The following is a 13,850-nucleotide window of genomic DNA, read 5'->3' as shown; positions in this document are numbered from 1 at the left end:
AGACAGCGCGCTTTTCTGGCCAATAGAAAGACAGGGAAGGCATTACAACTTCCCCCTGCGACGTTCAAGCCCTATACCACCCCCCTGCAGTGAGTGGCTGGCGAGATCAGGTGTCACCCGAGTATATAAATCGGCCCCTCCTGCGGCTCGCCACAGATGCATTCTGACAGAGATCAGGGACAGTGCTGTCTTGCTGGAGTTGCTATAGGGAGAATGTTAGGAGTATTTTAGGCTTCAAGAACCCCAACGGTCCTTCTTAGGGCCACATCTAACCGTGTGCAGTAGTGTGGGGGCTGCTTTTTGCAGTGTTGCCCTTTTTTTTTTTTTTTTTTGTATATCGGCCGTGCAGAGCATTGCGTCCAGAGCATTGCGTCCTGCAGTAATTTTACATAGTCCAGGGCCAGTAGTGGTGGTGAGGCAGGGACAGTGAAAGACATATACAGTCTATATAGGCAGTGGGCTTTCCCAAAAAATCTGGGAAAAAAAATCTATTTGGGCTGCCTGTGACCATCCTGACTGTGCTGCGTCTCTGCTGGGGGTAGTTGTCCTAATTCATACACAGCCAGCTAAGTGTTACAGCAGGCTTGCGCAAAATTCTTTCCTGCCTCTGCTGTGCGTTCCGTAAGCGAAGTCAGCCTCCAACCACAGGCCAATAAGCGGCACACTTAATTACAGCGTTCTGTTTCTGCACTACTGGTAATACAGCATGCTGAGGGGTAGGGCTAGGCCTAGAGGACGTGGATGCGGGCGAGGACGCGGAGGCCCAAGTCAGGGTGTGGGCACAGGCCGAGCTCCTGATCCAGGTGTATCGCAGCCGACTGCTGCGGGATTAGGAGAGAGGCACGTTTCTGGCGTCCCCACATTCATCTCACAATTAATGGGTCCACGCGGTAGACCTTTATTAGAAAATGAGCAGTGTGAGCAGGTCCTGTCGTGGATGGCAGAAAGTGCATCCAGCAATCTATCGACCACCCAGAGTTCTGCGCCGTCCACTGCTGCAACTCTGAATCCTCTGGCTGCTGCTCCTCCTTCCTCCCAGCCTCCTCACTCCATTACAATGACACATTCTGAGGAGCAGGCAGACTCCCAGGAACTGTTCTCGGGCCCCTGCCCAGAATGGGCAGCAATGGTTCCGAATCCTCTCCTGCTGGAGGAGTTTGTCGTGACCGACGCCCAACCTTTGGAAAGTTCCCGGGGTCCGGGGGATGAGGCTGGGGACTTCCGGCAACTGTCTCAAGAGCTTTCAGTGGGTGAGGAGGACGATGACGATGAGACACAGTTGTCTATCACTCAGGTAGTAGTAATTGGAGTAAGTCCAAGGGAGGAGCGCACAGAGGATTCGGAGGAAGAGCAGCAGGACGATGAGGTGACTGACCCCACCTGGTTTGCTACGCCTACTGAGGACAGGTCTTCAGAGGGGGAGGCAAGTGCAGCAGCAGGGCAGGTTGGAAGAGGCAGTGTGGTGGCCAGGGGTAGAGGCAGGGCCAGACCGAATAATCCACCAACTGTTTCCCAAAGCGCCCCCTCGCGCCATGTCACCCTGCAGAGGCCGAGGTGCTCAAAGGTTTGGCAGTTTTTCACTGAGAGTGCAGACGACCGATGAACATTGGTGTGCAACCTTTGTCGCGCCAAGATCAGCCGGGGAGCCACCACCACCAGCATGCGCAGACATATGATGGCCAAGCACCCCACAAGGTGGGACGAAGGCCGTTCACCGCCTCCGGTTTGCACCGCTGCCTCTCCCGCTGTGCCCCAACCTGCCACTGAGATCCAACCCCCCTCTCAGGGCACAGGCACTACCGTCTCCTGGCCTGCACCCACACCCTCACCTCCGCTGTCCTCGGCCCCATCCACCAATGTCTCTCAGCGCACCGTCCAGCCGTCGCTAGCGCAAGTACACCGCCACGCACCCGCACGCTCAAGTGTTAAACGTGCACATAGCCAAATTAATCAGCCTGGAGATGCTGCCGTATAGGGTTGTGGAAACGGAGGCTTTCAAAGGTATGATGACGGCGGCGGCCCCGCGCTACTCAGTTCCGAGTCGCCACTACTTTTCCCAATGTGCCGTCCCAGCCCTGCACGACCACGTCTCCTGCAACATTGTACGCGCCCTCACCAACGTGGTTACTGCCAAGGTCCACTTAACAACGGACACGTGGACAAGCACAGGCGGGCAGGGCCACTATATCTCCCTGACGGCACATTGGGTGAATTTAGTGGAGGCTGGGACAGAGTCAGAGCCTGGGACCGCTCACGTCCTACCCACCCCCAGAATTGCGGGCCCCAGCTCGGTGGTGGTATCTGCGGCGGTGTATGCTTCCTCCACTAAACCACCCTCCTCCTCCTCCTCCTACGCAACCTCTGTCTCGAAATCAAGATGTGTCAGCAGCAGCACTTTGCCAGCAGTCGGTGTCGCGCGGCACGGCAGCACAGCAGTGGGCAAGCGTCAGCAGGCCGTGCTGAAACTACTCAGCTTAGGAGAGAAGAGGCACATGGCCCACGAACTGCTGCAGGGTCTGACAGAGCAGACCGACCGCTGGCTTGCGCCGCTGAGCCTCCAACCAGGCATGGTCGTGTGTGACAACGGCCATAACCTGGTGGTGGCTTTGCAGCTCGGCAGCCTCACGCACGTGCCATGCCTGGCCCACGTCTTTAATTTGGTGGTTCAGCGCTTTCTGAAAAGCTACCCACGCTTGTCAGACCTGCTCGGAAAGGTGCGCCGGCTCTGCGCACATTTCCGCAAGTCCCACACGGATGCTGCCACCCTGCGCACCCTGCAACATTGGTTTCATCTGCCAGTGCACCGACTGCTGTGCGACGTGCCCACACGGTGGAACTCTACGCTCCACATGTTGGCCAGGCTCTATGAGCAGCATAGAGCTATAGTGGAATACCAACTCCAACATGGGCGGCACAGTGGGAGTCAGCCTCCTCAATTCTTCACAGAAGAGTGGGCCTGGTTGGCAGACATCTGCCAGGTCCTTGGAAACTTTGAGGAGTCTACCCAGATGGTGAGCGGCGATGCTGCAATCATTAGCGTCACCATTCCTCTGCTATGCCTCTTGAGAAGTTCCCTGCAAAGCATAAAGGCAGACGCTTTGCGCTCGGAAACAGAGCCGGGGGAAGACAGTATGTCGCTGGATAGTCAGAGCACCCTCCTGTCTATATCTCAGCGCGTTGAGGAGGAGGAGGAGGAGCATGAGGAGGATGAGGAGGAGGGGGAAGAGACAGCTTGGTCCACTGCTGAGGGTACCCATGCTGCTTGCCTGTCATCCTTTCAGCGTGTATGGCCTGAGGAGGAGGAGGATCCTGAAAGTGATCTTCCTAGTGAGGACAGCCATGTGTTGCATACAGGTACCCTGGCACACATGGCTGACTTCATGTTAGGATGCCTTTCTCGTGACCCTCGCGTTACACGCATTCTGGCGACTACGGATTACTGGGTGTACACACTGCTCGACCCACGGTATAAGGAGAACCTTTCCACTCTCATACCCGAAGAGGAAAGGGGTTCGAGAGTGATGCTACACCACAGGACCGTGGCGGACAAGCTGATGGTAAAATTCCCATCCGACAGCGCTAGTGGCAGAAGGCGCAGTTCCGAGGGTCAGGTAGCAGGGGAGGCGCGGAGATCAGGCAGCATGTATAGCACAGGCAGGGGAACACTCTCTAAGGCCTTTGACAGCTTTATGGCTCCCCAGCAAGACTGTGTCACTGCTCCCCAGTCAAGGCTGAGTCGGCGGGAGCACTGTAAAAGGATGGTGAGGGAGTACGTAGCCGATCGCACGACAGTCCTCCGTGACGCCTCTGCCCCCTACAACTACTGAGTGTCGAAGCTGGACACATGGCCTGAACTCGCGCTGTATGCCCTGGAGGTGCTTGCTTGTCCTGCGGCTAGCGTCTTGTCAGAGAGGGTGTTTAGTGCGGCTGGGGGAATCATCACAGATAAGCGTACCCGCCAGTCAACCGACAGTGCCGACAGGCTTACACTCATCAAGATGAACAAAGCCTGGATTTCCCCAGACTTCTCTTCTCCACCAGCGGACAGCAGCGATACCTAAACAATACGTAGGCTGCACCCGCGGATGGAAGCATTGTTCTCTATCACCATCAAAAACGTGGACCCTTTAGCTTCATCAATCTGTGTATTATATTCATCCTCCTCCTCCTGCTCCTCCTCCTGAAACCTGACGTAATCACGCCGAACGGGCAATTTTTCTTAGGCCCACAAGGCTCAGTCATATACTTTTTGTAAACAATTTTTATACGTTTCAATGCTCATTAAAGCGTTGAAACTTTCACCTGAACCAATTTTTATTTTAACTGGGCTGCCTCCAGGCCTAGTTACAAATTAAGCCACATTAACCAAAGCGATTAATGGGTTTCACCTGCCCTCTTGGTTGGTTGGGCATGGGCAATTTTTCTGATGTACATTAGTACTGTTGGTACACCAATTTTTGGGGCCCTCGCCTACAGTGTAATCCAATTAATTTTTTGCCCACCTGCATTAAAGCTGACGTTACATCAGCTGTGCTGGGCACTGCAATGGGATATATTTATGTACCGCCGGTGGGTTCCAGGGAGCCACCCATGCTGTGGGTCCACACGGAGTTGTAACTGCATGTGTCCACTTCTAAAGAACCCCAGTCTGACTGGGGCATGCAGTGTGGGCCGAAGCCCACCTGCATTAAACATGACATTACCTCAGCTGTGCTGGGCACTGCAATGGGATATATTTATGTACCGCCGGTGGGTTCCAGGGAGCCACCCATGCTGTCGGTCCACACGGAGTTGTAACTGCATGTGTCCACTTCTAAAGAACCCCAGTCTGACTGGGGCATGCAGTGTGGGCCGAAGCCCACCTGCATTAAACATGACATTACCTCAGCTGTGATGGGCAATGCAATGGGATATATTTATGTACCGCCGGTGGCTTCCCGGCACCCACGCATGCTGTCGGTCCACAGGGACTTCACAATAGGGAGTTGTACCTGCCTGTGTCTATGATATAAAAACCCCGGTCAGGTTGGGGCATGCAGTGTGGGCCGAAGCCCACCTGTATTTAATCTGACATTAACTCTTCTGTCCAGGGCACTGCAATGGGATACATTTATGTACAGCCGGTGGGTTCCAGGGAGCCACCCATGCTGTGGGTGCACACGGAATTCCCATTGCGGAGTTGTACCTGCCTGTGACTATTTATAAAAAAACGCGGTCTGACTGGGGCATGCAGACACCTTGACAGAATGAATAGTGTGTGGCACATAGGTTCCCCATTGCTATGCCCACGTGTGCAGCTCCTGATGGCGGTGGCACAGGATTATATTTCTCATTGCTTCTGTACAGCATTGTGGGCTATCGCCCCGACCCTTTTAAAGAGGGTCGCTGCCTAGCCGTGCCAACCCTCTGCAGTGTGTGCCTGCCGTACCTCCTCATGGCAGACGCACTTATAAATATACATGAGGGTGGTGTGGCATGAGGGCAGCTGAAGGCTGCGCAGGTACACTTTGGTGTGCGCTATGGACACTGGGTCGTGGGGGGGGGGGGGGTTGGGCAGCATGTAACCCAGGAGAAGTGGCAGCGGAGTGTCATGCCGGCAGTGATTGTGCTTTGTTGGAGGTAGTGTGGTGCTTAGCTAAGGTATGCATTGCTAATGAGGGCTTTTCAGAAGTAAAAATTGTTGGGAGGGGGGGGCACTCTTGCCGCTATTGTGGCTTAATAATGGGACCTGGGAACTTGAGATGCAGCCCAACATGTAGCCCCTCGCCTGCCCTATCCGTTGCTGTGTCATTCCCATCACTTTCTTGAATTGCCCAGATTTTCACAAATGGAAACCTTAGCGAGCATCGGCGATATACAAAAATTGACTTCAATGGGGTTCGTTACTCGAAACGAACCCTCGAGCATCGCGAAAATTTCGTCCCGAGTAACGAGCACCCGAGCATTTTGGTGCTTGCTCATCTCTATTCGTCACTCAATTCTAGAAAACTAGAATTGAGCAAGGAACGAACCGTGCACGAAAACTGTACGATGTCCGTGCATTTAGACGCAACGGATATCGCTCAAAAGATGGCTTTGAGCAAATTTTGAGCGATGAATAGTTGTCTAAGTGGGCGTTTTATCTTCCTTTACAGGAATAGATGGAGCAACAGGATTTGATGTCTAATAAGGCTATTACCATAAAACTGGCAGATATGGGGGCACAGTGGTTTTGATGGACACAGACAAATATTTATATGAGGTTTATCGCCTATTGAATGATGAAAATGTTTATTGTAAACTGAGTAGAGATCTGAAGTTTGGGATTATACATTAGTTTAATGCTTTTACTGATGAAGCCTTATGTAAGGTAATTATTGAGGATAAACTGGGGAATTAATTGAAGGTACGTTCACCAGCTTCCCTGGTTCCGCACATGCTTCTATAAATCCACAGCAATCCAAAAGACCTCTCTGGGAGACCAATTGTCTCAAGAATAAGCTCCATCTTTAGTACAGTAGCTATTTTTTTTTGCATAAAGTCTTGCGTCAATTTGCCATCACTGTGTCCTTCGATATATGTGACACTAGTGATTTTTTGGATATAGTGTATTCAGTAGTTTACCAAATTTTCCTTTTTTCTGGTAATCTTTCATGGAGTATCTTTGTCTGCATCTATAAACTATGGGAACGATTTGGAGGCAGTTTCTGGAGCGCTAGCCAGCGTGGGATGCAGCCCGGTGAATACACAGTTTGTCCTCGCACTGTTTTGGGTGGACCTCAGAAGGCATTATTTCATCTTTGGGGATGACTATTTCAGGCAGCGGAGGGGAATAGCGATGGGGTCCAATGTGGCCCCCATGTATGATAAAATCTACATATCCTCCTTCGAGAACAAATTTGTGTACATGTCATTTTTCTTTGGGCACATTCTGTGCTGGCAGTACTTCATTGATGATATTTTCTTTATTTGGACCGGTATTCTTTTGGAACATCTCAATAGCTTCCATGAGATGTTGAATAATTGTGTAGATGGAATATGTTTTACTATGTTAACATCCAGGGTGTCATTACAGTTTCTGGATACAATGGTGTATGTGGAAGATGGTGGATTGTAAACTGATTTGTTTGCAAAGTCGACGGAACCTAATAGCCTCCTGCACTTTGAGAGTCACCACCCAAAACATGTGCTTGATTCCTGACCATGGAGTCAGCTGGTTAGGGTGAGTTGAATTGTTACTGATGAAATGTGTTTTGTGAGAAGAGTAAGCCAGATGTGTAAAAAAAAAAACTTTGCACAGAGGGTGTCTGTAAATCTGGGTGAAGGTGTTTGCCGCGCACATATGAACTGGCCATGCGTGTGCAAAAAAAGTACAGTAAACTATGCAGACTCGCGCAAATCAACCTTGCTCATAGTGCAAATATGTTGCGCTGAAGCGTTTGCATTTGCACATACGGCCGTGTGAAGCCGCTCTTAATAGGAAAATTATGAACTTACCGGTCTCAATATATTTTTTAGTGGCCATGTTTTCCATAAGTCAGCTGAGATATAGGGTGATTGACCATGTAGCACCCGCCAGGAGAGGCGGCGATTGTGAAATGCAGTTGAGGAAAAAGGAACTGAAATGGATCCATACCTTGGAGATATTGTATCCCAATGGTTTAAATGCAGAATTCAACTTCAGTAGAATATAGTCACGTAAGGAGAAACAGGGATTTCTATTTTTTCATCTTGGGGGGATTTTGTATATTTTGACATGGTTCTATATCAGATCACCAGCCTAAAACCTTCCATAAATATCCATACAGATGAGGCATAATATAGAACAAATAAAGATTATTATTATTATTCTATATTATGCCTCATCTGTATGGATATTTATGGAAGTTTTTAGGCTGGTGATCTGAATGATCGGACTCCACCTTCTCTCGGTTCTGTATATAGAATGGTTTTGGAATATTCCTTTTTCCTCTCTCTCCCTTTCTCCACTTTTTTAGATGTGAGTATATATTGTATTTTTGACATCTTAGGGACGTTTGATCCTCGTAGATGTATGCATTTCATATTAACATTGAGTAGCATGTAATTTATTGGGAGTAGATGAGTGGAGGTTGAGAGTTACATTTCTATCAAATTTTGGGCAAGACGTGCAATTGCAATCAATGAAGCCAAAGAGATAGAGGGTGAAAACTCATGATATCATGAGATCCGGAAGTGATCTTGACGTTTTGTACACCCCTCGACTGTGCGGACCCTGGTGCTGTGTGATGAGCATTGTGTATAGCCTGGGCTGCATTTTGTGTCAGATGCACAGGGAAGTGATGGCACACAACTCTTACAGGGTCTTCCATGTTATGTTTACAGATATTGTGCCTGTTTGTTACATTAATACTGTATGTTTTATGTCTATATTAGTACTTAGGAGCTCTTTTGCTATATCCCTACTACTATTTTATTACTACTCACAATAAGGTATGGGTGGCACCTGGAAAGTAAGAAATTGCACCAAAACTGTTTAAAGAATATAATTTTTATTAAACATTAATGGGATTGAAATAAGTTATAACAATATTCCACTGAAATTACAAAATTAATGGTTTGCTCTAAACATATATAAATCTAAAGCATTTTATACAATGTTTAAACAGTATTCATCCATTGGTAATCTTCTAGATGTCTTAAGGTGCTTTTATAGGGAATGATTATTGTTCCATTTCCTGCGATCCAGTGAGAATCTGAATGAATATCGTTCAGTGTAAATGCATGCACCAACTGAATGGCAAATGAGAAGTCTTTCACTTCTCGTTCGTCATTCAGTTTTAATTGGGACATTTAGGTTTAAGGCAAAACATGGGAATATACAGAGATAACTGCATACCGTATATTCTGGTGTATAAGGCGACTGGGCGTATAAGACGACCCCCTCCCAACTGTCGCCTTATACACCGGAAATACGGTGTAAAAAAAAAAAAAAGCTGTACTCGCCTGCCCCGGGATTCGGCGGCACTGCTGCAGGCTGTCGCTCCCTCCTCGTCCCCGATAGAACATTGCTTTCTGGATTTGGGGCTTGAAATCTCACGCGGTGTCAGCCAATTACATCATTGAATGACTGTGATTGGCTAACTCATGCGGCGTCAGCCAATCACAGCCAATTAATTACATCATTGAATAGCTGTGATTGGCAAACTCAGGCGGCATCAGCCAATCACAGTCACTTAATGATTTCATTGAATGGCTGTGATTGGCTGACGCCGTGTGAGTTAACCAATCACAGCATTAGCTTTCTGGAGGTGGGGATTTCAATCCTCGCATCCAGAAAGCATTGCTCTGTCGGGGACGAGGAGGGAGCGACAGCCTGCAGCAGCGCTGCAGAATGCCAGAGGAGGTGAGTACTGCTTTTTTTTTTTGTGTGTGTATACCCGGCGTATAAGAGGACCCCCGACTGCAGAGCAGATTTTTTGGGGTTAAAAGGTCGTCTTATACGCCGGAATATACAGTGTATATATAATCCAACAAGGATAGCTAATTGGAAAGGACATTTTCAGTGGCACTTCCCATTTTGTACTTCAGGCCCTGGTGAGCGAATTTGTTAAAGGGGTTCTGACATGAAAAAAAAAAAATTGTACTCACCTTGTCCCCTCCAGCCGGCATCTTCTTCTGTGCCTTTAAAGCAGAGCAGGAGCGGTCAAAAAGACAGCTTCCTGCTCTGGTCCGTCCGTCAGGCACTTCCGAGGTGAACGGACGGACCGCTCACAGCAAGCACGTCACAAGCAGTGCTTGCTGTGGGCGGCCCGTCCGTCTTGCTGAACTCCGGAGTGCTGCGCATGCGCAGTGGAGACGCATCCCGTCCTGACTCCTGTCAGAGGGCACCTCTCCACTGCGCATGCGCGCGATCCCGGAGCGGCGCGGCTCATACAGACAGAAGAGGAGGACCAGCGCCTGCTGGGAGATGACCCCCCCCCCGATGTCAACAACAACAGAAGAACAGGTAAGTGTTATCTTTTTATGCTTTAGCAGCCATTAAACCATGGGTTCCCTGGGTCCATTAGGCACACCAGGGAACAATGGCTGCTAAAGCATAAAAATATTATTTGTGTCAGAACCCCTTTAAGGAATTATTGATAGCACTTAGGAAACAATGGGCATTCTATTTGCTTGGCATACAAAGCACATAATACCTATCTACTGATAGTATAAGTGACAAGCAGCCTTTTGTCGGTTTCATAAACCCTCATATTTTTATCTACCAACTAAGAAATTTTCATTTTTCAAATTTTCTATGGGGATTAAAAAAAGGCTTTATGAGAACTATAAGTTTTGTCCTAGTGGAAGGTTTTTGTTACTACATTATTCTTCTTCTAAGTTTTTGATAAACCTACTAAAAAAAACAAAACAAATATTTTAACAAAAACAAAGGTAAATGTCAAAAGATGAAAACAAATCAAATACAATCTAAAAATATTAAAATCATTGTAAAAAAAATGGAAGTTTATACTTCTGAAAAGCTGGTATTTTAGTATTTCAGCTGAATAACAGTGTACAATCAGTGCAAAGGTTTCAACTCATCACTAAATGCAAAGCAATGAACACAATGTATTTATTTGTAATCACTCGGCAATGTCTTCAGCATTCAATAGACTCCATTTGGTTTGGTGACATCCTTTTTGAATCTAGTAAAATACAAAACAGAAATGATGTCATCATTCTTTTCGGCAAATTACAGAAGGCCTCAGAGATAACAGTGCTTCTGAGCGATAATCATTGTGTCTAAATGGGCCATTGTATGGCTATGCTAACGACCAAATAAGAGAATTGCGTCTCTTGGAATGTGATGGGAAAATGAAAAAACAAATTGCTTGGCCTTTAAAAAGGCCCATTTAGACACAACGATTATCGCTCAAAAGTTGTCTTTTGAGCGACTTTAGAGCTATAATTGTTGTGTCATGTACAGCACAAGATGATTGCTCAAACGTTGCAAGCTGAAAGAGAACGATCAGCCTTATCAAGAGTTCACAGTGGGATACAGCTGATATGGTGGTATTGTTTCAGCTGTATCCCGCTCCTTGAACACAGCTGGGGGATGAAGAACACAGCGCTCCAGCTGTGTTCTTCATACTTCGCACGGAGCGCACACCTGTATACCAGCTGAGCGCTCTGTGAACACAGCCCGGGTATGAAGAACACAGTGCTCCAGCTGTGTTTTGCATCCCCCGCTCGGAGCGTTCAGCTGTATAACAGCTGAGCGCTCTGAGCAGAGAACAGCTGGATGCAGAAGACAAGCATACCCCACTCGGAGCACACAGTGATTGCTCAAAACAGTCAATCAAACTGCTGTTTGAGCGATCACCTTGCCCTCTAAATGCACATGATTATTGCTCAAAAGTCGCTCAAAAGACATCTTTTGAGCGATAATCGTTGTGTCTAAACGAGGCTTTAGAAAATGTTAAACGTTGTTCAGTACATTATATGGTAATAGTAGCATTAAAAAATACAGCTCATCCCACAAACAGACAAGCTCTCAGACAGCTACGTCAACGGAAAGATAAAGAAATTAAGATTTTTTTGAAAGCAGGGAGAAGAAAAACAATAAATAAATTGCATCTCCATTCATTTCAATGGGGAAGACAGATAGTCGAGCACAGAGCTTGGCAAACTACCTGCGCCATGTAGAGGAATAGAGCTGCTGCCGTGCATGTGCAACCAGCGTCTCCAATCCCCACTACACTACAGAAATGGGAGGCTGTAACTTGAAGTGTGATACAGTAGACATAGGATCTCCATTCTTGGGATCTGTGTGAATCCAGTGGATGGATCCCTACTGATCTACCAATTTTCACCCATCTAGAGGATGGGTAAAAACTGAAAAAAAATGGTCTCCTTGCCAGAATATCCCTTTAATTTCCCCTGCAGTAAAACGATCACTTAATGAACTGATCATATGAACATTGGTTGTCCTAAACATCCAAACTCTTTAACCAGCACCATTAGGCCGCAGTCATACTTCAGCATCTGATCCCTACTTTTCATCTTTTTTGAATAACAAAAAAAAAAAAACTAGAGTGAATCCTAAACACAGAAAAATGATTTTTGCTTTAACAAACTGATAAAAAAAAATACTGTCCAAATATCCCTACTCTGCAGAATAGAACTCAGATCAATGGATTATTAAATATGTTTACTGAAGTAGTGAGCACTGTTACCTGACTGGATACCGTATTTTTCTATCTATTAGACGCACCGGTATATAGGACGCACCCCCGTTTTAGAGCTGGAAAATAGGGGGAAAAAAATTTGAACTCACCCAGGGACAGGGCAGGGTTAGTGCCAGGTGACGGAGCAGAGGGAGCAGCAGAGGTCCGAAAAACCGGTGCTCCATATCACAGCGGCGCTTGTGTGCAGCAGGAGGAAGGAAGGAAGCCGTTTGGTGGAGGCGGGGAGCAGCAGTAGTACCTGCCGGCGCTCACAAACAATCACAGGTATGTATGGGCGGCAGTGGGGAGGAGACTGGTCGCACATTTGTTCGTGCGATTGCGAGTTTAACACACAATCGCGCTAACTAAATCGCGTTCGCGTGTTAAATTCATGATTGCGCTAAAAATGACGATCGGAACAAATTTTTTGGCACATTCGCTCTATAAGACGCAGCCACGTTTCCCCCCTGCTTTGAAGGGGGAAAAAGTGCGTCTTATAAAGCGAAAAATACGGTATATTGGTAAAACATATGTATTCTGGTCTCTTCCTATAACATATTAAAGAAGTGCTCATTTTTATCAAATTTTAAAGAAAAGTAATTTTTCCACTCTCTTGGCTCTTTGCGGTGAGAGTACAATGTCCACCCTCGCTCTGCTTCCCATGGGAACAGAAAAATCAAATTGCACTTAATTTTAATATAGCCGGCTTTAGTCTTGCAGGCTGCTAATATTTAATATTAGACAACTGTTTAAATATTTAGGCAATGCTTGCCAAGGGCATCTGAAGACAGTGACGGAGAGCACTCCCAGACACTTACCAGAATACGGAGTAGCCGTCTTTACAGAAAGCAATTTAACACTTTCTTTCGTTTGAGCGGATCTATTACAGTAAAAAAAGGAGTCTGTAAGTTTCTTGTAAAATGATCTTAAGAAATTCTTCAAAAACAAAAGTAAGGAGCAAAATAATTAAAATGCAATTAAAAGCTACAACATCTGTATCACATAGAGGATACTATGGTCATTTTCCAGTGTGATGGCGCCTTTTGTACAGAATGAAGCCTCCTATCTATAACAGTCATCAATACATCTCTTCTAGCCTCAGTGACCACAGAGTGTAATCTAACTAGAAATGTTGTAGTCACAGGCGATAATTCAGGAAACTGAGCTGAGAAGCTCCATCTGTAGTCAGCAACAAGTAGGCCAAATAGCACTTGCCAAAAATGCTGCAGAATTTCAGCAGTGGATGTTGCTGCAATCCACAGCATTTACAGTACAAGCCATGGGGATGAGATCTCTGAAATGTCCTTCGCATGGAACAGAAAATTTCTGCAATGTCTGCAGTGCTTATAAAAAAAACGCTGTGGATTGTAAATCTGCCGCAAGCCTATTTATGTTTTGGATTTACGATGCAGATTTCAATCCTTGAAATGCAAGGGTTAAAATCCACAGAAGATCCGCTACAAAAACCACAGCCAAATCCGCACCATTTAAGTGTTGATTTGGCCACTGCAGTTTTCAAGTGGTTTTCCTGTGCGTAGACTGAAGAAAAGAAAAGCAGGTACATGCGGACACCACTGCTGCCAGGGCTGGATTCCGCATGCAGAATCCGACCCGCCCATGTGCATGAGGCCTTGGCGTAAGTTCTCACTGTGAGGGTTATGAACATGAAAACTTATATAT

General features: G+C 47.0%; 1 protein-coding gene across 1 annotated transcript in view; it reads right to left on the bottom strand.

Moving 5' to 3' along the window:
• Positions 1 to 9,391: 9,391 nt before the first annotated feature.
• The window catches only part of EMCN (endomucin), a 141,217-nt gene continuing 136,758 nt past the window's right edge, over positions 9,392 to 13,850 (bottom strand). Inside the window, exons 11-12 of the mRNA XM_066573976.1 lie at positions 12,989 to 13,050; positions 9,392 to 10,649 (exon numbers count right to left, since the gene is read on the bottom strand). Coding sequence (XP_066430073.1) covers positions 10,603 to 10,649; positions 12,989 to 13,050 — 109 coding nt within the window. The 3' untranslated portion in view covers positions 9,392 to 10,602. The remainder of the gene's footprint in view (positions 10,650 to 12,988; positions 13,051 to 13,850) is intronic.

This window comes from Eleutherodactylus coqui, chromosome 7 (genome assembly GCF_035609145.1).
Source record: "Eleutherodactylus coqui strain aEleCoq1 chromosome 7, aEleCoq1.hap1, whole genome shotgun sequence".
Taxonomy (NCBI): Eukaryota; Metazoa; Chordata; class Amphibia; order Anura; family Eleutherodactylidae; genus Eleutherodactylus; species Eleutherodactylus coqui.
Note: the sequence above shows the minus strand (reverse complement) of the source record. Positions and strands in the feature narration are given on the sequence as shown.